At 43.1% G+C, this 26,430-nt stretch overlaps 1 protein-coding gene and 1 pseudogene across 28 annotated transcripts in view; both read right to left on the bottom strand.

Moving 5' to 3' along the window:
- The window catches only part of LOC102133354 (leucine-rich repeat-containing protein 37A3-like), an 82,426-nt gene that overhangs the window by 35,208 nt on the left and 20,788 nt on the right, over window positions 1-26,430 (bottom strand). For 16 of the 28 annotated variants that reach the window (XM_074019949.1, XM_074019948.1, XM_074019946.1 and 13 more), the window contains exons 1-7: window positions 14,401-18,996; window positions 12,577-12,648; window positions 9,042-9,113; window positions 5,358-5,429; window positions 4,604-4,684; window positions 1,768-1,839; window positions 1,127-1,201 (exon numbers count right to left, since the gene is read on the bottom strand). In XM_074019949.1, coding sequence (XP_073876050.1) covers window positions 1,127-1,201; window positions 1,768-1,839; window positions 4,604-4,684; window positions 5,358-5,429; window positions 9,042-9,113; window positions 12,577-12,648; window positions 14,401-18,872 — 4,916 coding nt within the window. In that variant the 5' untranslated portion in view covers window positions 18,873-18,996. Of the gene's footprint in view, window positions 1-1,126; window positions 1,202-1,767; window positions 1,840-1,959; window positions 2,018-4,603; window positions 4,685-5,357; window positions 5,430-9,041; window positions 9,114-12,067; window positions 12,318-12,576; window positions 12,649-14,400; window positions 18,997-19,062; window positions 19,228-26,430 lie in introns of those variants that run through there. The other 12 variants (XM_074019963.1, XM_074019964.1, XM_074019967.1 and 9 more) reach the window with 8 other exon arrangements.
- On the bottom strand, window positions 24,244-25,184 carry LOC135967724 (small ribosomal subunit protein uS2-like; annotated as a pseudogene).

Below are 26,430 nucleotides of genomic sequence, written 5' to 3'. Positions count from 1 at the left end.
ACAAGGTCTCATTCTGTCACCTAGGCTGAAGTACAGTGGCAAAATCATAGCTCACTGCAGCCTTGACCCCCCTGGACTCAACTGACCCTCCAAATTCAGCCCCCCAAGCAGATGGGACTATAGGCTTGCACCACCACCCCAGCTAATTAATTTTTAATTTTTATTTTTATTCATTTTTTTTATTTTTAGTAGAGACAGGGTTTCACCTTGTTGTTCAGGCTGGTCTAAAACTGGACTCAAGTGATCTGCCTGTCTCGGCCTTCCAAAGTGCTGGGATTACAAGTGTGAGCCACCACACCCAGCAAAATAACTACAATGGAGAGATCTGGAAGATCATCTTAAACAAGTGATCAGACTTAGCATTATGAGCCATCTGCGGTCACGAGGCAGGAAGGATACATCACCTATGCAGTATTCTTCCCAAAAATACTTAACTTGAATCTCATGCAAAAACAGACAAATCCAGATTGTGGGACAATTTACAAGACAACTATCTTTGACTCAAAAAATGCCAATGTCATGAAAGATCAAAAAAAGTAGAGGAATGTTTTAGATGAAAGGAAACGAAGACATGACATGCACTGCCTGATCTTCAATTGGATTCTGTACTATTCTTTCATCTTTCTGGCATGTTTGAATTTTTTTCAAAATGTAAATTTGGGCAAAAGAGATAACCAAGACAATTGATTAATTTGTTGTTATGGCTTATTGGGGGCAGTTTCAGAGAAATATAAACAATCTCTGTAACTGGAATAAATTCTCAAGGTTAATCTTAAGAAGTCAAACCCAAGAGGCTACATGCTACCTGATTTCATTTATAAGACATTCTGAAAAAGGCAAAAGTATAGGAACAGAAATCAGATTAGTAGTTACCGGGGGCTGATGGTGGGAGGAGGGGATTGCCTACAAAGGGACAGGAGGGGCCTTTTTGAGGTGACAGAAATGCTTTGTACTGGGAACGTGGTGGTGCTTATGTAACTATACATTTTCAAATGTATATACACTATACACTTATAAAGGGTGAATATTATGTGAAAATTATATCTCAATAAACCTGACTCAAGAAAATAAAACAAACCTAAAAAACCAACTAAGTAAATATAAATCTAAGAAAAAAATAACTTACAGTTTTTCCAATTCAACAGTCATCGTGAGAATGTTCTTAAGTGTTGCAAGTGGAACTTGCGTTGTTCCCATGTCTCTGAAGAAGAAAGCCAAAACATTCATGATATGAACTCCAATAAAAAATTCTGTACTTAAAAAGGTATTTCAAGGACATGTGATTACTTCAATTTTGGCTTCTCTATACAACAAGCCACCTCAAGAGTTTCTTTGCTGTTGAATTCCAGGGAGCTCTTATTAAAGAAATTTAAGTTGATTTGCGTCATCAAATTAATGATATTCAAGAGTAGAACTTACACCTTTTTTTTTTTTTACCATTATCTTCTCATTTTCATATTGCATTCACTTTCATTTTTAGAATAACGAACACCTATTCCTCTTTGCTTTCTTGGTTAAGTAATATTCCTCCATGTGTCTACATGTTCCAAATCTATACGGGCTCTTCAACACTGTTCTCTTTCCCTGCTGGCTGTCTTGACCATTACACATCCTTTCTTAATCCTTTTCTTTGCCAATAACTTTTTTCAATAACTCAGTTAAAATTTAAATTACGACATTTTCGCCTAAATGCAAAATACTTAATCTTTGATGACAAATTTAAAAAGCATAAATCATCTCATGACTCGAGAGTACTATAGTACTTACAAATATTTTAATGCCGGCAGTTCAAAGAGATATGGATCTTCAACAGCTGTCAGAGGATTGCGATTGAGAATTCTGAAAAATGCAATGAAATTAAAATTGCCTACATTTTCAATGTGTGAAACTGCATAAAAAGTTTATATTCATATTTTGGTATGGAACTTATAGGTAAAAAAAAAAAAATTCTGTTTTTACCTAATAAATCACCATTAGACTTCGTAAAGCACTATTCCTTTGGGAACTACCTAGGTCTCTAGAAGATAAAGTAGAGGAGAGAAAGAGGTGAAGAAATAGAAAAAAAAAAAACACACACACACACACACACAAAAAGTGGATAGCAAAGAAAAAATAAGCCACAGAACTTTTCAGGTCAAAAACCCTAGAAGTGACTATGTTGGTAGGAAGCCCTGACTCTGTAGGAAATACTATTTCTAGTGTCCTCCATAATTCAAGTTGCTCGTCCATAATTCAACTTGCTCTTTATTTTTTTTTCTTGTTTTTTGTTTTTGTTTTTTTTTTTGAGATGAAGTATTGCTCTGTAGCCCAGGCTGGACAGCAATGGCTCCATCTCGGCTCACTGCAACCTCCACCTCCTGGGTTCAAGCAATTCTCCTGCCTCAGCCTCCTGAGTAGCTGGGATTACAGGTGCCCGCCACCACACTCAACTAATTTTTGTATTTTTAGTAAAGACGGGGTTTCATCATGTTGGACAGAATGGTCTTGAACTCCTAACCTCAGGTGATCCACCCTCCTCGGCCTACCAATGTGTTAGGATTACAGGCATGAGCCACTGTACCTGACTGCTTGCCTTTTATCTTTATAAAGTTTTTCAAATTTATGGTTTAATTTGCACAGTTAAGGAAAAAAAATAGGACCAATTCTTTTGCTTTATAGCCAAAGAAAAAGGGATAAATCTAAGAGAAGGAACGGGTCAAAACCATACTCCCATCACATACTCCCACTTGTCTTCTTGTATGACATCACAGCCTTTGTTACACTGCATGTAATCACCTGTCTACTTGTCAGTCTCCTGGACTATCAGCTCCTTGTGGGCAGAGACCGCATCTTATTGTCATTGTCATCCCTGTGCCTGGCATGATGTCTGAAATTTACTACGGATTTAATAAATGTTTATTGAATAAACAAATGACATTTTGTTTACATGTCAATAAAATGAATAAATTCATTTTGATATGAATTTTTATTGCAAAACGCGGGAATCTATTTTCTTTTTAATTCTTTAAAGTGAGCAAGAAAAAGAAAAGAAACAGGAAGAAATAAAAGAAAATCACCCTTTAGGTTAACCCAAGAATCATCACTGTACTTTTGCAGAAATTATAAAAATAGTAATTATTACAGTGAGTATCTATTAGGCTGCTACGTACTTGTGATCAGCATTTCACATTTCATCCTCACAATAATCTTAGGTGGTAGATATTATTATTGCCCTATTTTATAAATGAGGAAACTGAGGCACAGAGAGGTTACACAACTTGTCCTAGGTCACTAAGCTATTAAGAAGCAAATCTGTAATCTGAACTCATGTGCTTAATCTGTATGAAGAAAAAGGGTTTACTTTAACCTTACGGTTTTAAAAACTTTTCTTTTCTTTCTTTCTTTCTCTCTCTCTTTTTCTGTCCTTCTCTTTCTTCATTTCCCTCCCTCCTTCCCTTCCCTCCCTCCGCCCCTCCCTCCCTCCCTTCCTCCCGTCCTCCCTTCCTTCCTTCTTTTGAGTTAAAGTTTCCATTTACTGTCTGGGCCTGGTGGCTCATGCCTATAATCCCAGCACTTTGGGAGGCCGAGGTGGGCAGATCATCTGAGGTCAGGAGTTCCAGACCAGCCTGACCAACATGGTAAAATCCCATCTCTGCCAGAGTCTTGCTCTGTCACCCAGGCTTAAGTGCAATGGCATGACCTTGGCTCACTGCAACCTCCACCTCCTGGGTTCAAGTAATTCTCCTGCCTCAGTCTCCTGAGTACTGGGATTACATGTGGCCGCCACCATGCCCAGCTAATTTTTGTATTTTTAGTAGAGACGGGGTTTCGCCATGATGGTCAGGCTGGTCTTGAACTCTTGCCTTCAAGTGATCCACCCACCTCAGCCTTCAGAAGTGGTGGAATTACAGGAATCAGTCACCGCTCCCGGCCACCAGATTCTTATGAGGGCCTCACAGTATATAAAGTGCTTAGTAAAGGTGGTGAGTTTAAGCCATTTGTATTGATGCTACCTAAATACTCTTGGTGGAGGGACCTAATGAGCCTGTTCTCTGGTGGAGGGCATAAGCCACCACACCCGGCCCTACACTTTGGATTTAACTTTGATTCCTGCTCATATGCAGAGTTTTTAACTGCTTAAATGTCTGCAACATTTAGCTGCAAGGAAGGAAGCTTACACAAAGCCCTCCAGGGAGCAAAAAACTGCACCACTATGCCCAGCTAATTTTTTTGTATTTTTAGTAGGGATGGGGATTCACTACGTTGGCCAGGCTGGTGTTGAATTCCTGACCTCAGGCGATCCGCCCGCCTCGGCTCCCAAAGCTCTGGGATTACAGGCCTGAGCCACCCCGCCCAGCAACAAGGCTAATTTGAGGGTCACTTCTTTGATGCCTTTTCTTGACCATGCCATAGGTCAGAACTAGGAGAAGCAGAGCAAGTCATATATAAACTATGTAAGTCTCTAGGCCTCTTTGTACCTTAGTTTCCCCATTTGAGAAAAACAAATGGATCTTAAGACACACTTTTCAGAGTTCATAATGGGCTTATACCCAGCTAACCAATAATTGTATGAGTTTTTATACAATATAGTTGGTTACTCGTATTCATCTTCTATTTCACTTACAACTTGTGTAAAAACTGCATTCCGTGCCAGGCCTGAAATGTTCCAAAGCTCAGTTCTGTGAGTAAATTGCAACCAAGATTTCTACAAAAAAAGGCATAAGCCAAAGGAAAAAAAAAATTATTTCAGAACATTTATCATTTGCTGTGATTCTAATTTACATAGGATGGAACATAACCTCAATCCTTCCTGTATGCACTAAGGAAATCTCACTGTGGAAGATACTGGCTTATGATTTATACTTTAGCATTGCACATGTGGTGCATTAGCTACAAAACAGTGAATGCTCAGTAAATACCTGTGTGAAGTGATCTTTAGTTCTCTAGAACAGGATTTCACAACTTCAGTACCATCAACATTTTGGACTCTATAACTTTCCCATGGGGGTCTGTGTTATACTTTGGAGGATGTTTAGTCTTATACTTTGGAGGATGTTTAGCAGCATCTCTGACCTCTGCCCACCAGATGCCAGGAGCACACCCACAGTTTTGTCAACCAAAACTGTCTCTGGACATTACCAAATGTCACCTGAGTACAAAATCACATCAGCTGAGAACCACTGCTCTCTGATGATTCACTAAGATCTGTGTAATAATTCTCACAAGAATCCTTGCTAGAGACAAAAAGGATTTGCGCTATAATTTTAGTACCTTTCTACTGGTCAAATTTTAATCATATTTCAAAATGAATAGTAAAGAGGTTTATAATTAAGTTTTATAAAAATTCCAAATGTAATAAAGTTACATTTGTAACTTACATAAACTGCAAAAATGGTAGTGGTTCAAATGTACGTCTTTCAATAGACTGTATTTTATTGCAGGATAAATCTCTAGGAAAAATAAAAGGAAAATATTGCCTTGGTAAGTTATTAGATGTAGATTAGTATGAATAACAGCAAGAGTTTAGAATAACATTGAATACACATTTTTCATCTCAACTCTAAACGTCTGGACTTGTATTTGAACTTTCCAGAGCCCCTAACCCTGCCCATACCTCTCCTAGAGTCTCACCTTCATAGTTTTAATAAATAAAATATACAACTTAATAGACTTTGGAATGAATTTTTCCTGAGAGCAGTAGACTTGATTAGATGCCCTTTTGTCATCTCATCAAATCCTAGACTATAAGCTCAAAGTTTTTATCTCTATATACAGTTTCTAATATTAAAATGAATAGCCTCACATTTATACACCTTCCTAGTTTAGGTCTGTTTTCCTAAGCCAGTTCAGTATCAGAAGAAATAAAAGACATCCTTTCACATCATTTGAAAGGAAGTTACCCCTTTACTTAATACATAACTTTGAACTAATTCAAATCATATTAATTTCTATCATATTACCAGAAATTCATTTTTGGTTTTATATTGCTTTTTTTTTTTTTTTTTTTTTTTTGAGACGGAGTCTCGCTCTGTCGCCCAGGCTGGAGTGCAGTGGCCGGATCTCAGCTCACTGCAAGCTCCGCCTCCCGGGTTCACGCCATTCTCCTGCCTCAGCCTCCCAGTTTTATATTGCTTTAATAATTCATGAAAGCAATTTTGTCAGTTATACAGTGATGGGGCCTGTCCCTCCCTCTTTTTTTTTTTTTTTTTTTTTTTCCCAGACGGAGTCTCACTCAGTCGCCCAGGCTGGAGTGCAGTGGCGCGATCTCGGCTCACTGCAAGCTCTGCCTCCCAGGTTCACGCCATTCTCCTGCCTCAGCCTCCCAAGTAGCTGGGACTACAGGCGCCCACCGCCACATCCGGCTAATTTTTTGCATTTTTAGTACAGACGGGGTTTCACTGTGTTAGCCACGATGGTCTCGATCTCCTGACTTCGTGATCCACCCGCCTTGGCCTCCCAAAGTGCTGGGATTACAGGCGTGAGCCACCGCGCCCGGCCTCCCTCCCTCTTTACCTGGATGGAATAATGCTGTCTGGCTGATGTCTCCATCTCTAGTCTCTCCCTTCCTAAACTATCCTGCACACAGTCATCAGATAAACTCTTCACAAGTGGTTTGCAAAGACCAGCATTTCCTGGGAAATTATTGAAGATGCAAATTCTTGGTCCCACTCTAGACCAACTGAATCAGTAACCACGAGGGCGGAGTCCGGAACTGAGTTCTAAAGCGCCGACTCAGTGATTGTGATGCAGATCTATCTATAGCACTGCTGCGGTAACATGGTTCCCCATGATGGCTCCTCAGCTGGGCATTCAAAGCCCTAGAAGATCTGGCTCCAATTTCCTACTCTCCCTCCTTGTACTCTACAGGTACTCATGGCATTCCTCGAACACTTTCCTGCGCTTTGCCCTTCTCCCATTTTCCTTTTGCAAGCTTAGAATATATTCCCCAAAATGTCTGTCTGATATTACACGATGGCCCTTCAAAGTCCAATTCAAATGGCATTGTTCTAGTAACATCTTCCTTGGTCCAAACTGAAGTCATTTTCCCCTCTTCTATGCTTCAGAAACAATTTATCCCTCCTAGTGCCCACATCCATTTCTTCTTAATGTAGTTATTTTTCATCCCATTTTTTCTGAGCATGAGCTCCTTGAAAGCATGGACTAGGTTTTGCTCATCTGCATTGCACACCATGTTTAAAACTGACACATGGAAATAAAGTAAATTCAAATATTTGTAAAATAAATGAATAGCTGGCCAGCACGGTGGCTCACGCCTGTAATCCCAGCACTTTGGGAGGCTGAGGTGGGCGGATCATAAGGTCAGGAGATGGAGACCATCCTGGCTAACACAGTGAAACCCAAATGTACTAAACCCCAAGTGTACTAAAAATACAAAAAATTAGCCAGGCGAGGCGGCATGCGCCTGTAGTACCAGCTACTTGGGAAGCCGAGGCAGGAGAATAGCGTGAACCCGGAAAGTGGAGCTTGCAGTGAGCCGAATTGCGCCACTGCACTCCAGGCTGGATGACAGAGTGAGACTCCATCTCAAAAAAAAAATAAAATAAAATAAAATAATAATAATAATAATAATAATAAATGAATGAATGAATGAATGGCTAGGGGAGTGAGTAGAAGGAAAATGACTATTTTAAAGGAAACGTAGTTTTATTACTTCATGGTCTCTGTAGCACTTTGGCATCCACTTGAGGGTCTTTACACCCACTTTCCTTAAGCCTTCTACATTTGAAAGAATATGTTTTCAAAAGAGCATCACTGATGAACTTAATAAGGATTAATGACATACACACCTCTATGGACAAAGGATAAGAATCAAGCTTTCATAGCAATGAACATAGTATCTTCTTGTCTCTAAACAGACAGAAATACTATGCAGGTATCCCTTAGTAACAGGGCTGGGGAGATAGTTATTTCGTAATTAGTGAAGAGTCAGGGGCATTTCTGACATGCTTACTTCATGTAAACATTTCTAGCTCTACCACTTTACCATGATTTTAAACATCTGTTTTAATATAACAATTCCTGGGCCGGGCGCGGTGGCTCAAGCCTGTAATCCCAGCACTTTGGGAGGCCGAGACGGGCGGATCACGAGGTCAGGAGATCGAGACCATCCTGGCTAACACAGTGAAACCCCGTCTCTACTAAAAAAAATACAAAAAAACTAGCCGGGCGAGGTGGCGGGCGCCTGTAGTCCCAGCTACTCAGGAGGCTGAGGCAGGAGAATGGCGTAAACCCGGGAGGCGGAGCTTGCAGTGAGCTGAGATCCGGCCACTGCACTCCAGCCTGGGCGACAGAGCAAGACTCCGTCTCCAAAAAAAAAAAAAAAAAACCTGAACTGAAATCCTTAATACCAGTCTATTCTCTTGGTAGCTCAATATTCTTGATAATATTATTTATATAATTCAGCTGATTTTAAATATTTAAATGTTAATTTAATTCCAATTAAGTTACCAAAAATTCTGGATTAATGATGTTCCAATGAATGTAGGTGGTCTATATTTTCTTCTCCTTTAGGCAACAATCTGAAGTTAACTTTAATTCCTTTCATCCTACTAAACCAACTTTTTCAAATCTTTGTGAAGGACAGACAGTAAATATTTTAGGCTTTGTGGGCCACATATGATGTCTCTTGCATATTTCTCTTTCTTTTTTCTTTCAGTCCTTTAAAAATGCAAAAATCATTCTTAACTTAATGGGTTATTAAAAAATAGACTTTAGATTAGATTTGATCTACTGACTGCAGATTGAATAGAAGAAGATGGTGTGTGAACACTTATAAAACAAGGTTCATACGGGTGTCAGTCACTGCTCAGATCTTATTACCATGTGAAATTTTTTTCTGGCTATATTTTGTCTATATAATTTAAAAACTGAAAATGCATAGGAGGTAGCTAATACTAGAGGTGGGCTGAGACCCTATACAAACTTACAGAATTGCAGAATTTTATTGCTGGAAGAAATCTTAGAGATTATCTAATTTGAACCCCTTATTCATTTTACAGATAATACGACTAAAAACTCATAAATGTGATTAACTAACTTACAAATACTGGAGGGATAGCAGGTCTTCAAATGAATCTTTATGTAATTCAGTCAAATAATTTTCATTCAGAATTCTGGAAAATGAAAAAGTTATTTCTAGATTAAAATGCAAAGTACAACTATTTGCCGCACACGACCATGTCCTGCATGTGGGGGAAAGCTGGGTCATGGTCATTTCAAGATGCTGGTATCTGCTCTGCTTTCATTCAAACCTTTCCTTACATTTTCCCTTTTGTGTCCATCTCTCTCCACCATCACAGACACAGACACAGACACACACACACACACACACACACATATGCAAGCACATACACACAAGCACACTGCTACCCACTCTTCCCACCAAATTGTATATTTCATGCCTCCTCTCTAGATCACAAAATCCCTTTCAGAATCCACCTCTGGATGGCACCAAGATCAGCAGAACCTCCATTTCCTCCTCTTTCCCTAAACCTTATTATGAAAGCCCCACATGGAACCATGTCGGGGCTGCAAGTGAAGCTATTCAGACTTTTTCCCCATCAAAAAAATTTGAGAACTACAATGTGCATAAAGTGCACAGGACATCAATGTTCTTTATATTTAATTTAATTTAATTTCTGAGACAGGGTCTCACTCTGTTCCCAGACTGGTCTCAAACTCCTGGCTCAAGTGATCCTCCTGTCTCTGCCTCCCAAAGTGTTGCGATTGCAGACATGAGCCACCTCACCTGGCCAAATATTCAGTTTAATAATTATAAAGCAGATACCCATGTAAACATTGTTACAAAAGATCATTGCTAGCATTCCAGAAGCCCCAGAGTGCCCCTTTCCAATCATATCCCTCTCACTAACCCTAATAGGTAACCACTATCCTGACTTTTGCAATAATTTTCTTGCTTTTAAAATGTACTTCTGGTCTGGCGTGGTGGCTCACGCCTGTAATCCCAGCATTCTGGAAAGCCAAGACAGGTGAATCACCTGAGGTCATGAGTTTGAGACCAGCCTGGCCAAGATGGTGAAACCTTGTCTCTACTAAAAATATAAAAATTAGCTGGGCGTGGAGGCGGGCACCTGTAATTCCAGCCACCCAGGAGGCGGCGGCAGGAGAATCCCTTGAACCCGGGAGGTGGAACGTGCAGTGAGCCAAGATTGCGCCATTGCACTCCAGCCCAGGCGACAAGAACAGAATTCCATCTCAAAAAATAAATAAAGCAATTCTGCCTCAGCTTCCTAAGTAGATGGGATTATAGGCACCCACCACCAGGCCTGGGTAATTTTTGTATTTTTAGTAGAGACGGTGTTTCGTCACATTGGCCAGGCTGGTCTCAAACTCCTGACCTCAGGCGATCCACCTGCCTCGACCTCCCAAGGTGCTGGGATTACAGGCGTGAGCCACCGCACCTAGCATGTGTTTTATTTTTAATTTAGAACTCATACATGACTTGGCTATCTACGTTGAACTAATGATGTCACACACAAACTGTTGTGAAAAATGTTACTTCGAATGTAAGCATTTTTTCCAAAATCATTTATGTGTCTAAACCAATTCCTTCTATAAATCAGTAAGAAAATGATAAAACAATTCAACAGGAAAATGAACAAAGGACAGAAAACTCAGAGAAGAAACACAAATGTTCAATAAACATATAATATTTAATTAAATGTATGAGTAATCAGAAAAATTCAAATTTGGATGGAATCCCTTTTATTCATGCATAACTTCAACAAAAAGTTGGAGAATACCCAGCGGTGAAAGGTGTGGGGGAAATGAATGCTGTCATATTCTGCTGACAATAAGTTGGCACAACATTTTTGAGGGCAATTAAAATTTTGTATCTACATAGTCTTCACCCCAAAAATTCCATTTCTAGATACCTATTCTTTTTTTTTTTTTTTTTTTTTTTTGAGACGGAGTCTCGCTCTGTAGCCCGGGCTGGAGTGCAGTGGCCAGATCTCAGCTCACTGCAAGCTCCGCCTCCCAGGTTTAGGCCATTCTCCTGCCTCAGCCTCCGGAGTAGCTGGGACTACAGGCGCCCGCCACCTCGCCCGGCTAGTTTTTTGTATTTTTAGTAGAGACGGGGTTTCACGGTGTTAGCCAGGATGTTCTCGATCTCCTGACCTCGTGATCCGCCCGTCTCGGCCTCCCAAAGTGCTGGGATTACAGGCTTGAGCCACCGCGCCCGGCCTCTAGATACCTATTCTACAGGAATACTTGCCCATGTTCACAAAGAAGCATGTACAGGAATTTCATTGCAGCAATGTATGTAACAAGAAAACTAAGCATAATCTAAACATTCATCAATGGGAGAATTATTAAATAAACTACGATGCATCCAGACTATGGATTATGCAGGAGTTTAAATGAATGGGGTGACCGTCTGAGTACTGGGAAGGAAAGAAATCATGAAGTGAAAGAATATCATATCATATAAGTGATACACTTATCATATGATATCATGTAAGTGATACCATGAAGTGAAAGAATCAAGTTGCAAAATGTTACCATTTATGTAAACAAAAAAGATTTTAAAGGCCGGGCGCGGTGGCTCACGCCTGTAATCCCAGCACTTTGGGAGGCCGAGGCGGGCGGATCACAAGGTCAGGAGATCGAGACCACGGTGAAACCCCGTCTCTACTAAAAATACAAAAAATTAGCCGGGCGCGGTTGTGGGCGCCTGTAGTCCCAGCTACTCGGGAGGCTGAGGCAGAAGAATGGCGTGAACCCGGGAGGCGGAGCTTGCAGTGAGCCGAGATCGCGCCACTGCACTCCAGCCTGGGCGACAGAGCGAGACTCTGTCTCAAAAAAAAAAAAAAAAAGAGCAAAAAAGATTTTAAAAACCACATGCAAATCTATTTTGCTTTATGTAAATATGAATGTAGGCAAATGGGGAAAAGTCTGGAAGCATGTATACTAAATACAGAGTAGCATTACCTCAGAGATGAGGGAGTAGGGCACAAGGAGGGTTTCTGTTATACCTGTTATTGCATTTTTATACATTAAAAATAGAATCACGGGCTGGGGGTGGTGGCTCATGCCTATAATATAAGCACTTAAGGAGGCCAAGGTGGGAGGATCACTTGAGCCCAGGAGCTCAAGACTAGCCTAAGCAGCACAGGAAGACCCTGTCTCTACAAAAAATACAAAATTAGGTGGGCGTGGTGGCATGCACCTGTGGTCCCAGCTACCTGGGAGGCTGAGGTGGGAGGATCACTTGCACCTGGGAGTTGAAGGCTGCAGTGAGATGTGATTGTGCCACTGCACTCCAGCCTGGGGGACAAAGTAAGAAGACCCTGTCTCTGAAAAAAAAAAAGAGGAAAAAAAAGAATATAACCATGTACTATCTGTATAATAAAAAATAAATTTAAATTGCCTCTTATTTTAGAGAGCCTACCAAATTTAATTTTAAAATAACCAAAGGATTGCAATCCACAGAGGTTGATTTGGGGTATGGAGGGGAAATATCTTTTCTCAGAGGTACCGACCTCAAAATTCTGGACCGAGAAGGATCTTACAATGCAGTTAGTTTTTTGTCATATTTGGAGAGAATATACTCACAGTTTCTCGGTCCAACTGTATGCTTTCCATACATTTCCATCAATGTATGAAATATAGTTTCCTTGGAAATTTCTGTGAAGAAACACAGTTTACATCCTTGAATAGGTAGGAAAAGAATGATGAGGATAAATAAAGGAATCATGGCAATCTTGTTGGGGATATTCAGAAACAGAAAATAACACCTGCTTTCTCATTTCCAGAGCTATCAGCTTCCCAGTTTGCACAATTCATCAAGAAACAATGCCGAGCCACTGGCACAAATGATAAGGCATCTCCTGGAAGCTTAACTTCCTATCTATCACATCTCTTGGACAGACAGTGCCAGTTAATTACTTTGAATGTAAGTATTTTATCCAAAAGCACTTATGTGCCTAAACAAACTCCTACAAATCAATACAAAAATGGTAAATAATTCAACAGAAAAAATGGGCAAAAGCTTATCACTATCAATAAATAAGTAGAAAGAAACCCTATGCCAAGTAGCACCAAAGCTTTGCCCTCTGTTGAAACATCCTAGGCTTTTTCTTTCCACTCTTATTACAACCGACCTGATTTGGTCCCTTCACACTTTACTCCTATGTTTTGCGAGACTTTTCTATTCTGTCTCCCTGAATTAAGCTTTTCCTTCTGGACACATTACATATGGATTCTAAAATAATCCTTTGCATGTCTACAGTTGAACATAAAGCAAAAAACAAAATAAAATAAAATAATCCTCCTGTTTTGATCATTTAATCTCTCTTGCTTGGAAACTTTCAATGGCTTTCCATATCTCACTGTGTAACTTTCAAACTCCTATAGCTGATAGTCAAGGTTTTACATAATCATATCTTCACTGCTCCCTCACCTAATTCTTTGCAGCCAGATTGGTCTACTAAATTCCAACCATACCTGTAGCAATGCCTTTGCCTAGACTGTACTCCCATTTTTTTTCTATTTAACAAATTATAGCTACTCTTTAAGACCCAAGTAAAGTTTTGGCTTATCCATGTAGCTTTCCTTGATCTCCACACCTCAAGGATCACAGATTCTGGTAAATTCTAGCACTTATTGTATGCATTATCTTTTAGTAATTAATTATATAAACCTCCCTTTTTATGCCTATTATCTTTCTTCCCTCCTATCATTTTCATGTTCTGGAGACAGTAGCATATTTGGCCCTGGGTTTGACACAAAATGAGTGCTACATATAGAAAGTCAGGGACAACGATGAGTTGTGGACATAACTAAAGGACTGAGTAATCATGTTAACAGCCAACACTCCTATATATGCTAGGCACTGATGAAGTGTTTCATATATTCACTCATCTAAATTTCACAACAATCCTATGAAATGGGAACTAGCATAACTCACAGTTGAAATGTGAGGAAACTGAGTCACAGAGCGGAATAACTTGCTCTGGGTCACCAAGCTAAAAATAGACCTGGGTTCAACCCCAGGAAGCCTGGCTCCAGAATCAACTCTTAACCACTTAGAGCCTCATCACTGAGATGGGGAGGGGGAAAGGTTGCTGTAAAGAGGGTGAAGCAAAAATGGGAGCAGAGCAGCGGTTAAGCAATGATGTGATGGGGCTAAATAAAAATGGATAAGAAAACGAGTAGGAGCAAAAGACTGGAGTAAAAGTAAAAGACTGGAGAATGGGTCTAACATTAAAGGAGAATGAAGGAGAATGAGGAGAAAGGAGAATTGACAAGCAAAGGTGAAAGCAGAAAGTCAGTTGTCAGGATGGCTTGGGGAGACAAAGAAAGCCCAGGAAGGCCTCCAGGAAAAGGCTGCCATGTCAGGCAGGACACAGAGGAAAATTGGGGAAAGGTGATCCTTACAAGATGGTGAAGGTGCCATTGTAGGTGTTGGGCTCTGGCACAGGCACTTGGCGGAGCCTCTGCTTTGGGCTGAGATCAATACACGACAGCGTCTTATCTCCACAGGTACAGAGTTCACATATGTTGGTGGTTGTGGAGGCCTTCTGTTCCTCTGATGCAGTTAAAGCCTTATTTTGGGCGTGACTTTCAGGCTGCACCAGTGAGTCCTGAGTAGGTTCTAGTTCAGTATGTGGATCTCTGACTTCAGTCAGTTTTCGATGCAGAGTCTGAACCTGGTCTGGACGAGGAGCTGTAGTCGTCTCCAGGGCTGCAGAATGTCCAGTCTCTGTAGTGGGCTCTGGAGTTACAGCAAGCCCCGGGTCTGGAGGCTGAGTTGAGGTCTCCTCTGTGGTTGGAGATGGTTTAACCTCTGTAGTAGGTTCTGTAGTTATGGTAAGCTCCAGGGCTAGAGGTTGAACTGTGACTTGAGTCAGGTGTGAATGCTGAGCCTGACCCTTGTCTGAAGGTGGAAGTGTCACCTCAGGGTGTTCTGGAGGAGGAGCTGTAGTCGTCAGGGCTGTAGAAAGTTCAACCTCTTTAGTGGGTTCCAGAGTGATGATAAACCCCAGATCCAAAGATTGAACTGTGGCTTGAGTCAGGTATGAATGCTGAGCCTGACCCTTGTCTGAAGGTGGAAGTGTCACCTCAGGGTGTTCTGGAGGAGGAGCTGTAGTTGTCAGGGCTGTAGAAGGTTCAACCTCCGTACTGGGCTCTGGAGTGCTGGTAAGCCCCAGGTCCAAAGGTTGAACTGTGGCTTGAGTCAGGTGTGAATGCTGAGTCTGAACCTGGTCTGGATGTGGAAGTGTCACCTTAGGGTGCTTTGGAGGAACTAGAGTCTTCTTCAGGGGTGTAGAATGTCCAACCTCCGTAGTGGGTTGTGGAGTGATGGTAAATCTCAGGTCCAAAGGTTGAACTGTGACGCTGGATGACATTGGATGCTGAGCTTCATCCTGACCTGGTGTTGGAATTGTAACCTCTTGATATACTAGAAGTTGGGGTACAACTTTCTTAGGAGGCTGAGTTGGGGTCTCCTGCACGGTTGGAGAAAGTTCAACCTCTGTCGTGGATTCTGGAGTGATGGTAAACCCTAGGTCCAAAGGTTGAACTGTGGCTTGAGTCAGGTGTGAATGCTGAGTCTGAACCTGGTCTGGATGTGGAAGTGTCACCTTAAGGTGCTTTGCAGGAACTATAGTCTTCTTCAGGGGTGTAGAATATTCAACCTCCATAGTGGGTTCTGGAACAATGGTAAGTCCCAGGTCCAAAGACTGAACTGTGACACTGGGCAATGTTGAATGCTGAGCTTGATCCTGACCTGGTGTTGGGCCTGTCACCTCATCATGAGCTAGAGGTTGAGCTGCAACCTCCTTAGACGGCTCTGGAAGCTGCACTGGGACCATTTGCTGTCTTGAAGGTTCTACCTCCTTAGGGGGCTCTGGAGCCTGAACTGTGGCCTCCTGCTGGGTCAGAGAAGGTTCTGCCTCCACAGGGGGCTCTGGAATCTGAGCTGGAACCTCCTGCTGAGTTAGAGATGGTTCCACCTCCTGAGGGAACTCTGGAGATAAAGACGGGGCCATCTGCTGGGTCAGAGAGGGTTCTATCACCATAGGGGGGTCTGAAGACTGAGCAGGGACTGCCTGCTGTACTGGAGAGGATTCTACCTCTTTAGGTCGCTCTAAAAGTTGAGTTGGGGCCTGCTGTAGGACTGGAGATAGCTCGACCATCTCAGGTGGCTCTGATGGCTGAACTGGTATCTCCTGCTGCAGTGGAGGACTGATCTCTTCAGTGGACTTCAGAGGAGGACCTGAGGCTTCCTGATGGGTTGCAGATGGGTCAACCTCCTTAGGGGGCTTTGGTGGCTCAGCTGGGAACTCTTGCTGGACTGGAGAAGGTTCTGCCTCCTTAGGGGAATCTGGAATCTGAGCTGTGGCCTCTTGCTGGACTGGAGATTCAGTCTTTTCAGGAGGATGCAGAAGTGGGGAAGGGAGGTCAGGCTGGGCTAGAGAAAAGTCAGCCTGCTCAGTGGGAACAGGAGGATTGTCCTGCTGGACTGGAGAAGGTTGTACCCGCATAGTGACTGCTGTAGGTCTGGTAAGCCCCGTATCTACATCTAGATGTGACATATATAGAGGTGAACCTATTGCTTCATCATTCAGTGAACTTTCAAAGTTTGACGAGAGCTGAGTTGGAGGCTGAGTTGTGGGCTCTTTATGGACTGGAGGAAGTTCATAATTTTCAGGTCTATTTAGCTGCTGAGTTATAATGTCTTGCTGGTCTTTCAAATGTTGAAACTGCTCAGGGGACATTACGGGTTGAGCTGGGGCCCCCTGTTGGGTTAACATTGCAACCTGATTAATGAAATCTGGAGTCATGGTAACCACGTGATCCACAGGATTAACAGTGACATGGTGCAATGTTGGAAGCTGAACTTGATCATGACTTAGAGGGGAAATTGCTACCTCATGATGCTCTGGAGGTTGAGCTACAACTACATTAGGGAGCTCTGGAGTCTGAGCTGGGGCCTCCTGCTGGGTTAGAGAAGACTCACCCTCCTCAGCGGTCTGTGGATGCTCAGCTGCAGCCTCCTGCTGGGTTGGAGAGGGGTTCTCATTATTAACAGGTTCCGGAGATTGAACTGAAGTCTGTTGAATTGCTGAAGGTCCAGCCTCTTCCAGTGACTCTGGAGGCAGAGGTGGGCCCCCGTGCTGGATGGTGGGAGGTTCTACATCATTACCTGGCCCTGAGAGCTGAGCTGTAGCCTCCTGGAGGACTGGAGAAGTTCCCACCTCTGCACTAGGCTCTGTTGCTATGGTGAGCTGCGTGTCTGGAGGCTTAACAGAGACATTGGGAAAATCTGAATGCTGAGTTTGATGGTGACCAGGAGGTGAAACTGTGACTTCATGATGTTCTGAGGGCTGAGCTGGGGCCTCCTGCTGGGCTGGAGAAGACTCCACCTCCCCAGAAGACTCAGAAGGCTGAGCTGGCTGCTCCTGCTCACTGGGGGAAAGTTCAGCCTCTATAGGAGGACCTGGAAGCTCAGTTAGGGCCTCCTCTTGGATTGCAGATGGCTCCATCTCTTCTGGAGGCTGAGCTGGGGTCTCCTGCTGGGCTGGAGAAGATTCAACCTCCCCAGAAGACTCCGAAGGCTGAGCTGGCTGCTCCTGCTCACTAGGGGAAAGTTCAAGCTCCATAGGAGGACCTGGAGGCTCAGTTGGGGGCTCCTGTTGGGTTGCAGAAGGTTCCACCTCCTCTGGAGGCTGACCTGGGGACTCCTGCTGGACTTCGGAAGATTCTGTCTCATTTTCAGCCTCTGGAGTCATGGGAACCTCCACATCTGCGGGTTTAACTGTAATGCTAGGCAAGTTATAATGAGCTTGATCCTCACCTGGAGGCTGAACTGTCACCTCACGATTCGGTAGAGTTAGACTCTCCATAGAGGATGCTGGAGGCAGAGCTGGGGCCTCCTGCTGGGTGGAAGAAGGTTCTTCCTCCTCAGGGAGCTGTGGAAGCTGCCCTGGGGCTTCTTGCTGGAGTAAAGAGGATTGGATGTGTTCAAGGGTCTCTGGATTTTGAGTTTCCGGCTCTAGATGGAATTGAGAAAGTCCAACTCGCTCAGGGGGCCCTGGAGGCTCATCTGAGTTCACCCGGAGTTCTGGAGGCAGGCTGCCGGGATACAGTGTGTCCATACTCGAATATTCATCCTGCAAAGTCTGTTTCTCACGCTGAGGTTTGGATAATCGGTGTGGAATTCCAACAATCTCAGCAAGGCTCCAACGCTCAGCTAGATCTTTCTTCAGGTTCTTGGGCGAAACAATAAATGTGGTTGGTTTTGAAATCTTACTGTCTAGCGGAACAAGTATTTCATCTGCCTGATGACCTGCAGCCCGATCTAGATCTGCAGTTGGAACCTTACTTTTGAGACGAGGAAGCTGAACTAGGGTCTGATTCTGATCCCCGTCCAGCAGTGGGACCACCTCTGGGAGCCTTTCTTCCGGAGTCAGCTTGTCATTTAAATCCTGGTGTGCAGCGGAGAACTGCTCTGGCCCCAGGGGCAGCTCTTCAGCTGAATCCGTGTCCAGGAATGGAACCAAATTTTCAGTCGATTCCTGGGGCAGGGCTGACATCTGCGAGGAAGCAGAGGGCCCCAGGTAATCAAAGTCCCCCAGGTCTGCCGGGGGAGTGGGCGCATGGGGAGATTCCCATGGGAGATGGGAGGAGCGGGAAGACCGGGGCTCAGGCGGCCCCAGGGGGTTAGAGGTCAGCTGGAGCGGGTCCTTGACCCACTCCAGAGGCTGAGTCTCCTTGACTAGTAGACACAATAGTTGCCACGTGAGGAGGGGCCATGGGCCCCAGAAACGCAGCCAGAACATGACACACGCGAGTGCTGCGCACTGAGCGGGAGTCATTCTGGCAACCCTAAGATGCTCATGCCCCATATAAGCATGCGCCCCGCCCTGTCTTTATGACACCTCTATTTATGCCACCTTTATTAGGCTTGGGTCCAGATCTGCTCCATGTCACCAGGGCAATCTTATGTCACAATCCCGCCCAAACACCCCTTCCCACCCCGCCCGGCTGGAACACCCCTTTCCCTCCCCTTAGGGAGGAAGGATTTGGGCCACAGACCCAGGTGGTCCCAGGACTCCAGCAGCCTGCTGTGGTGTGGTGGGGTGGGGTCAGGGACCTCGCCTTGGGATCTTCAGAAGTGCTAGTCCAGTTGTGGCAGCCTGAACTCTTCCTCCTCCAAGGTGAAATCCAAGCATACTCTTCCTTTCAGGGAGAGCAACTGAGCTGCAAAATGGGCACCAGTTAGGGTGGCAGGCACGACGCACATTACAGTCATTTATTCCAAAATGTTGCCGTTTTCGCTAAACTGTTGCATGTTTGATAATGAATTCACCACCCTACTAGGTAGGGGCTTCCAGGGAATAAGCGAGGACTCCAAATTTTCTGTAGGAGGGGTGTTGGGGGTGGGCAATTCAGTCTGGGAGAGAAGGCTTTAATCCGAGTGAAGAGCCCTTTGCACTAGCAGGGAGGAGGCTGAACTGTCATCCTGCCTTGACTCAACACAGCCATTACCCTAGAAGTTACAGCGCCACCCTTCAGAGATCTACCCTGTGTGCACACATGGAGAAGAGGCTTAGGCTGTTAAAGTCAACATGTTAAATAATTTCCTGAAATGCGACTGTAATTGTAACACAGCTGACTTCCCCCACAGCCATTCTTACCTATTACTGTCTGGCACAATTATCAGCATGTAAATTCCAAGAAGGTGCTTCATCTTATTCCAGTGCCTAGCAGAGGCACAGGGTGCATAGTGATGGTTTTAAAATTGAAGGGGGGGCTGTGCACAGTGGCTCACACCCATAATGCCAGAACTTTGGGAGGCCGAGGTGGGCAGATCACTGAGGTCATAAGTTCCAGACCAGCCTGATCAACATGCTGAAATCCCGTCTCTACTTAAATAGCCAGGCGTGGTGGTGCATGCCTGTAATCCCAGCTACTCGGGAGGCTGAAGCAGGAGAATCACTTGAACCTGGGAGGCAGAGGTTGCAGTGAGCCTAGATTGCAACATTGCACTTCAGCCTGGGCAATAAGAGAGAAACTCCATCTCAATAAAATAAAATAAAATAAAACTGAAGGGATTCCAAGATTCACCTCATTTAGGGATGGATCTATTGTTATAATCAGATTTCTGAAATCAGTGCTGACTTCCTCTCACATTTCACAGGAACCTAGACTTCTTAAAGCTTGAAGTTTACTGGATGGGTTTTATTTAAATTGAGTTAAAATAATTATTTTACAGGGAAGAACTTCAAAACACATTGCAACTTTGGGGTGAAAGTTAAATAAAATACTCTAGCCCCAAAATAAGTTCCCACTGAAATGAAACTTTTGCTCCTTTTTTTTTAAAAAATTCCATAAATAGTAAATAATGACTGTTTTCTTTTGAGATTAATTTAGAAACTTAATCCCTATTTAAGAGCTTTCATATGCAGTCATGCGTTGCTTGCCATGTGAGGAGCTTGAGAAGTGTGTCATTAGGTGATTTCACCATTGTGCTAACATCATAGCGTATACTTACACAAACCTAGGTGGTATAGCCTACAGCACACCTAGGCTATATGGTATGGTCTATGACTCCTAGGCTACAAACCTGTACTATATGTTACTGTACTGAATATTAAAGGCAACTGTCACAGAATGGCAGGTATTTGTGTATGTAAACATGGAAAAGGTATAGTTAAAATACTGTATAAAAGATAAAAATGGGGCCCAGGCACAGTGGCTCATGCCTGTAATCCCAGCACTTTGGGATGCGGAGGTGGGTGGATCACCTGAGGTCAGGAGTTCGAGACCAGCCTGGCCAACATGGCAAAAACCAGTCTCTACTAAAAATATAAAAATTAGCTGAGTATGGTGGCGCATGCCTATAATGCATCCCGCTACTCGGGAGGCTGAGGTAAGAGAATCACTTGAACCCAGGAGGTAGAAGTTACAGTGAGCTGAGATCACACCATCGCACTCCAGCCTGGGCAACAGAGTGAGACTCCATCTCAATAACAACAACAACAACAACAACAACAAAAAGATAAAAATGGTATGCCTGTATAGGGATAGCTCCATTATACTCCTATGGAACCACCATCATATATGTGGTCTACTGTTGACCAAAACTTCATTTTGCAGCACATGATTGTAAATGATTGACAGAAAGATCTTCAGCAAAATAGTCCACCCAAGGTATATGGGAGATATTGAGATCCAAGTAATAAGCCATATTTGAAAGGCATTATAGTTTTCGAAAGCTGTAGCACAATCAGTCTTAAGACCACTTACATCTCCCCACATCTCTGGGATCCTGTTTGAAGGGAGTTCTAAAAAGGCCTGTGTTCAAGCAGCCCAGCATCCCTTACTCCTGGGGCCGGGGGAGACTAACCCCTCTCCTGTGTCCACAGCTGTAGTAATACAGTCCTCAGTTCTGTCTCCAAACTCCAAATAAGGGGTCAGAGCCAAGGGTCAAGACTTTAGGAAAAGCCCCAGAAATACCCTGCACTCAAAAAGCAGTTTCGGAGTTTCACATTTTCCTGAGAATGAAGCAAATTATCCTCCAAATTCTGCTGCTTATTTTGAATTATGGTTATATTGCATATGTTATCTGACCCTTGAGGGTTTTTTTGTTTTTCTGAGATGGGAGTTTCGCTCTTTTTTCCCAGGCTGGAGTGCAATGGAGCGATCTTGGCTCACCACAACCTCCACCTCCCAGGTTCAACCAATTCTCCTGCCTCAGCCTCCCAAGTAGTAGGATGCATGCACCACCGTTTCCCCATGTTGGTCAGGCTGGTCTTGAGCTCCCAACCTCAGGTGATCCGCCCGCCTTGGCCTCCCAAAGCACTGGCATTACGTTTCAGCCACTGCGCCCGGCCCTGTTACCTTTGAGTTTTTATCTCCACATACTTGAATTAAACCGTGTAGTTCTTCTTCCCATCTGACATCTACAATCTCTTCACCGGGTCTATACTCCACAGCTATTTTACCACTTTCTGAAATGAAGTTAGCAAGGATCAGTTCAGAATGTTTTTCATTCTAAAACTTCCTGCATATAATGGTAGCAGCCCACAATGAAACATTATTTTGGTTTCTAAAAGCAGAAAATAAGAGCATTTTCCTGGAAGTTCCCTCATTATACCCTTGGATTTTTTCTTTTTTTTTTTTTTTTTTTTTGGAGACAGGGTCTCACTCTGCACCCAGGCTGGAATGCAGTGACACTATCGGAGCTCACTGCAGCCTGGAATTCCCGGGCTCAAGTGATCTTCCTGCCTCAGCCTCCAGAGTAACAGGGACTACTCCCCTGTGCCCAGCTAATTCTCTTTTTTAGAGACATGGTCCCACTTTGTTGCCCAGGCTGATCTCAAACTCCTGGCTTGAACTGATCCTTCTGTCTTGGTCTCCCAAAGTGCTGAGATTTCAGGTGTGAGTCACCATGTCTGGTCTCACAGCTCAGTTTTTAACATATGTATGAAATATCAACTGTGTTTGGGTCAAAGGACTTTATGATCTTACAGATGGGAACTAAGGAATAATAACATAGGAAATAAAAAATGTGGAAACAAAAATGTTGAATCACAATATGACTAAATGGAAAGGCATCAGGTGTGGGGTCGAAGTAAGTTCAAATCCAAAATAGAGACCACGGGGCTAGTAGACAGTTCACATTAGAAGCACAGCTAGGTGTCTACTCACTGATAACCGGAATTCCACCAGATACAATGAACAAAGCTTCAGAGTGAAAACATTTGAATATTTTTTTTGGCAGAAAATGACCCACATGCTCTATAGACAATACAACTTCCTTTAAGGCAAACTAGAGCTATAATGCTTTTGGTCTAAGAAGTTTTGAGTTTGTGCAAGGGATACCTCTGCACACTAGGGAGAGGGAGACAACCTACACATTTGGCTTCGTTATTAAAGGTCCTCCCTCCCTATAACTGGATGGGTTATTTCCCCTAAGATCCAGATGAGTAAAAATTCATACACATTCGATGAAATTCCAGAAGTTACCTTCAAACTCTGCTACTCATTGAATGCCATGAAGATATTGGAAAAAAAAAACAAAAAAAAAAACAAAAAAAAACCTTTCTGCTCAACAAGGGATTGATATTATCACGTTTGAGAGAACTTCAGAATCTCAGGCCTGAACCCAGAGCTGCTAAATTAGGATCTGCAGTTTCTCACAATCTTCAGGTGATTTATATGGTCATTAAAGTTTGAAAAGCTGCCTTGAAACAGTCCTTCCTAAAACTGAAGTGGAGGAGAAGCAAAAATCATCGGTAAATTGTTGAAAGTAATCTCAAATGCAACCCAAATTTACAGAATCCCAGGTGAAGCTCAGTAATCTGTATTTTTATCCTTCTCCCCAAATAATTCTGATATGCAGGCAAGTTTGAAAACCACTGCTTTAAAGAAAATGGATACTCTCCTTACAAAGTAGAAAGTAGGGTTTTGGAAACTCATGCAAGGGAAGCAAAACGATGCCTCAGGAGGCAATAATTACAATAGGATTGATGCAAATGGAAGCCGAAGCTTAACCAAATACATTAATATATGCCTACAAAAAAAAATGCTAACGAAGTCAAGTGGTCTGCATGAATTCTGAAGACAAATGGAGAAGCAAAGAACAAAATTTGTCAATGAATTTCCAGCACAGTCTAGGTTAAGGGAGTGACTTTCTTGACTGAATGACACAGACTCTGGACCACCTGATCGGTTATTACCTTAATGGAGGAATTATATTACAATGTACAGGTACTTTAATTAGAATGACCTGGCAGTTACTGAGGCAAAATTTTCTGCTCCTTTGTATTCTGCAACACAAGAAGGATCTATATGGATGTTCTCTTCTCTGAACTGTTTGGATGAACTGGTCAACGGCACTCATTATGCCTTGGGTTTTAAATCTGCATCGTGGTCATAATCTGTTAATTAATTTCTCATATTTTTAATAAAAAGTTTGCCTGTATATTTTAGACAGAAATTACCTTACTTTGCTGAAATTCTAAGAAATCCTAGACAGTTTTCAAGGCCGGGCTCAAATGTCACCTCTACTACCCTTTGCTGTGCCTCCTGGCACTGTGCTTCTGATACTCTGTATGGTCCTCCATGACAGCGCGAGCACGATTATATTACCGGCAATTACTCATGCCCCCCTGGCTCATTTGTTGACTCCTTTAGAGCACAGATCATGTTTTATTTATTTTTTTTTATTTTTTATTTTTTTAGAAACTGATGTTTATTTTCTATCAACCATTTTTCCATGTTGCTTAAGAGCCCGTGCAAGAACAGCTTAAGACCATTCAGTGGTTGCTCCTACCCATTCAGTGGCCTGAGCAGTGGGAGCTGCAGACCAGTCTTCCGTGGCAGGCTGAGCACTCCAGTCTTCAGTAGGGAACTGCTGAATAGGCACAGAGGGCACCTGCACACCTTCAGACCAGTCTGCAACCTCAGGCTGAGTAGCAGTGAACTCAGGAGCTGGAGCAGTCCATTCACCCTGAAATTCCTCCTTGGTCACTGCCTTTTCAGCAGCAGCCTGCTCTTCTTTTTCAATCTCTTCAGGATCTCTGTAGAAGTAGAGATCAGGCATGACCTCCCATGGGTGTTCATGGGAAATGGTGCCACGCATGCGCAGAACTTCCCGAGCCAGCATCCACCACATCAAACCCACTGAGTGAGCTACCTTGTTGTTGCATGGGATGGCAATGTCCACATAGCGCAGAGGAGAATCTGTGTTACACAGAGCAATGGTAGGTAGGTTAACATAAGATGCCTCCGTGAGAGGCTGGTGGTCAGCCCTGGGGTCAGTAACCACAAGAAGCCGTGGCTCCCGGAAGGCTGCCTGGATCTGGTTAGTGAAGGTTCCAGGAGTGAAGCGGCCAGCAATTGGAGTGGCTCCAGTGGCAGCAGCAAACTTCAGCACGGCCCTCTGGCCAGTATTCCTGGAGGATATAACACTGACATCAGCAGGGTTTTCAATGGCAACAATGGCACGAGCCGCCAGCAGAAGCTTCTCCCAGGTAGGTCCTCTTCAGATTTATGATGTAGATGCCATCACTTTTCCTTTTATAGATGTACTGCTCCATCTGGAAGTCAAGATTGGTGCCACCTAAGTGGGTTCCTGCTGCAAGGAACTTAAGGACATCCTCCTCCTTCATTTGCAGGACATCAAGGGCTCCGGACATTGTGAAAGTTTCCCTTTAAGTTACGACGGGAATCCAGAACAATGCCGTATGGACCCCTCTGTGGGTAGCGCGGAAAAGATGTTTTATTTATTGTAGCAACTAAAACAATATTTGTTCAACCAATGACACCCATAAACAAAACTACCTGCCGAGGGCAGAGATGCAGGGGTAAAGTCATGCCAAGATTAAATCTCAGAAACCATTGTAGATTTTTCAGAGTTGACCAATACATTTATTGTATTAATTATAAAAAAAAATTATAGTGTTTTCAGACTTCTAGACTTCAAAAGACAACTCTCTATACAATGTGTGTTTCTAGAAGGAAAAAGTGTAACATTGTCCCCTTATTTCTAACTGGTATCTGAGAAAAAGAGGCCTCACTCAGTTTTGGTATAGGGAAGGGGGAAGTTCATTTCCAGCAGAATTTAATACTCCAGAACTAATAAAATCTAATTATTTAATCTGCTATTACATATCTATAAACCATGAATGGCATATAAAGAATAAATAATCTGTGACGCATTTAAAGCTTTTAAAAATGATGAAACTTATTTGTCAAATGTAACAAGGATTCACCTTCTAATGTAGCATAGTGTCCCAGTCTAGTATTAACGTTATTAATGAACAAGGCTATGTTCTTTGAGTACATTCCCTTTGCCCCCAATCCCTATCTTCTGTGTCAGTAATAATATAAAAATCACCAGCTGGCTTTTATAGGTGCTTTCTTTTTTTTTTTTTTGAGACCGAGTTTCGCTCTGTCGCCCAGGCTGGAGTGCAGTGGCGCAATCTTGGCTCACTGCAACCTCTACCTCCCAGGTTCAAACCACTCGCCTGCCTCACTCCCAAGTAGCTGGGATTACAGGAGCCCACCACCACCCCCGGCTAATTTTTATATTTTTAGTAGAGATGGGGTCTCACCATGTTAGCTAGGCTGGTCTCAAATTCCTGACCTCAAGTGATCCATCTGCCTAGGCCTCTCAAAGTGCTGGGATTACAGGCGTGAGCCACCATGCCTGGCCTATACAGTGCTTTCTATTTGCCAGACATTGTGCTAAGCACTTTAAAGCGCATTATCTCATTTTATCCTCAGATCGGCTCCATAAAATAACTACCATTATTACCTCTACATGTATATAGATATACGTGTGTGTGTATATATACACACATATATATATCTACATACATTGAAAGTCTCACCAGTGTTTTCACTTTTGCTTTCAACCACTATACATATTTTAAAGAGTAAGAGGAGAAACAA

Source organism: Macaca fascicularis, chromosome 16, assembly GCF_037993035.2.
Source record: "Macaca fascicularis isolate 582-1 chromosome 16, T2T-MFA8v1.1".
NCBI lineage: Eukaryota > Metazoa > Chordata > Mammalia > Primates > Cercopithecidae > Macaca > Macaca fascicularis.
Note: the sequence above shows the minus strand (reverse complement) of the source record. Positions and strands in the feature narration are given on the sequence as shown.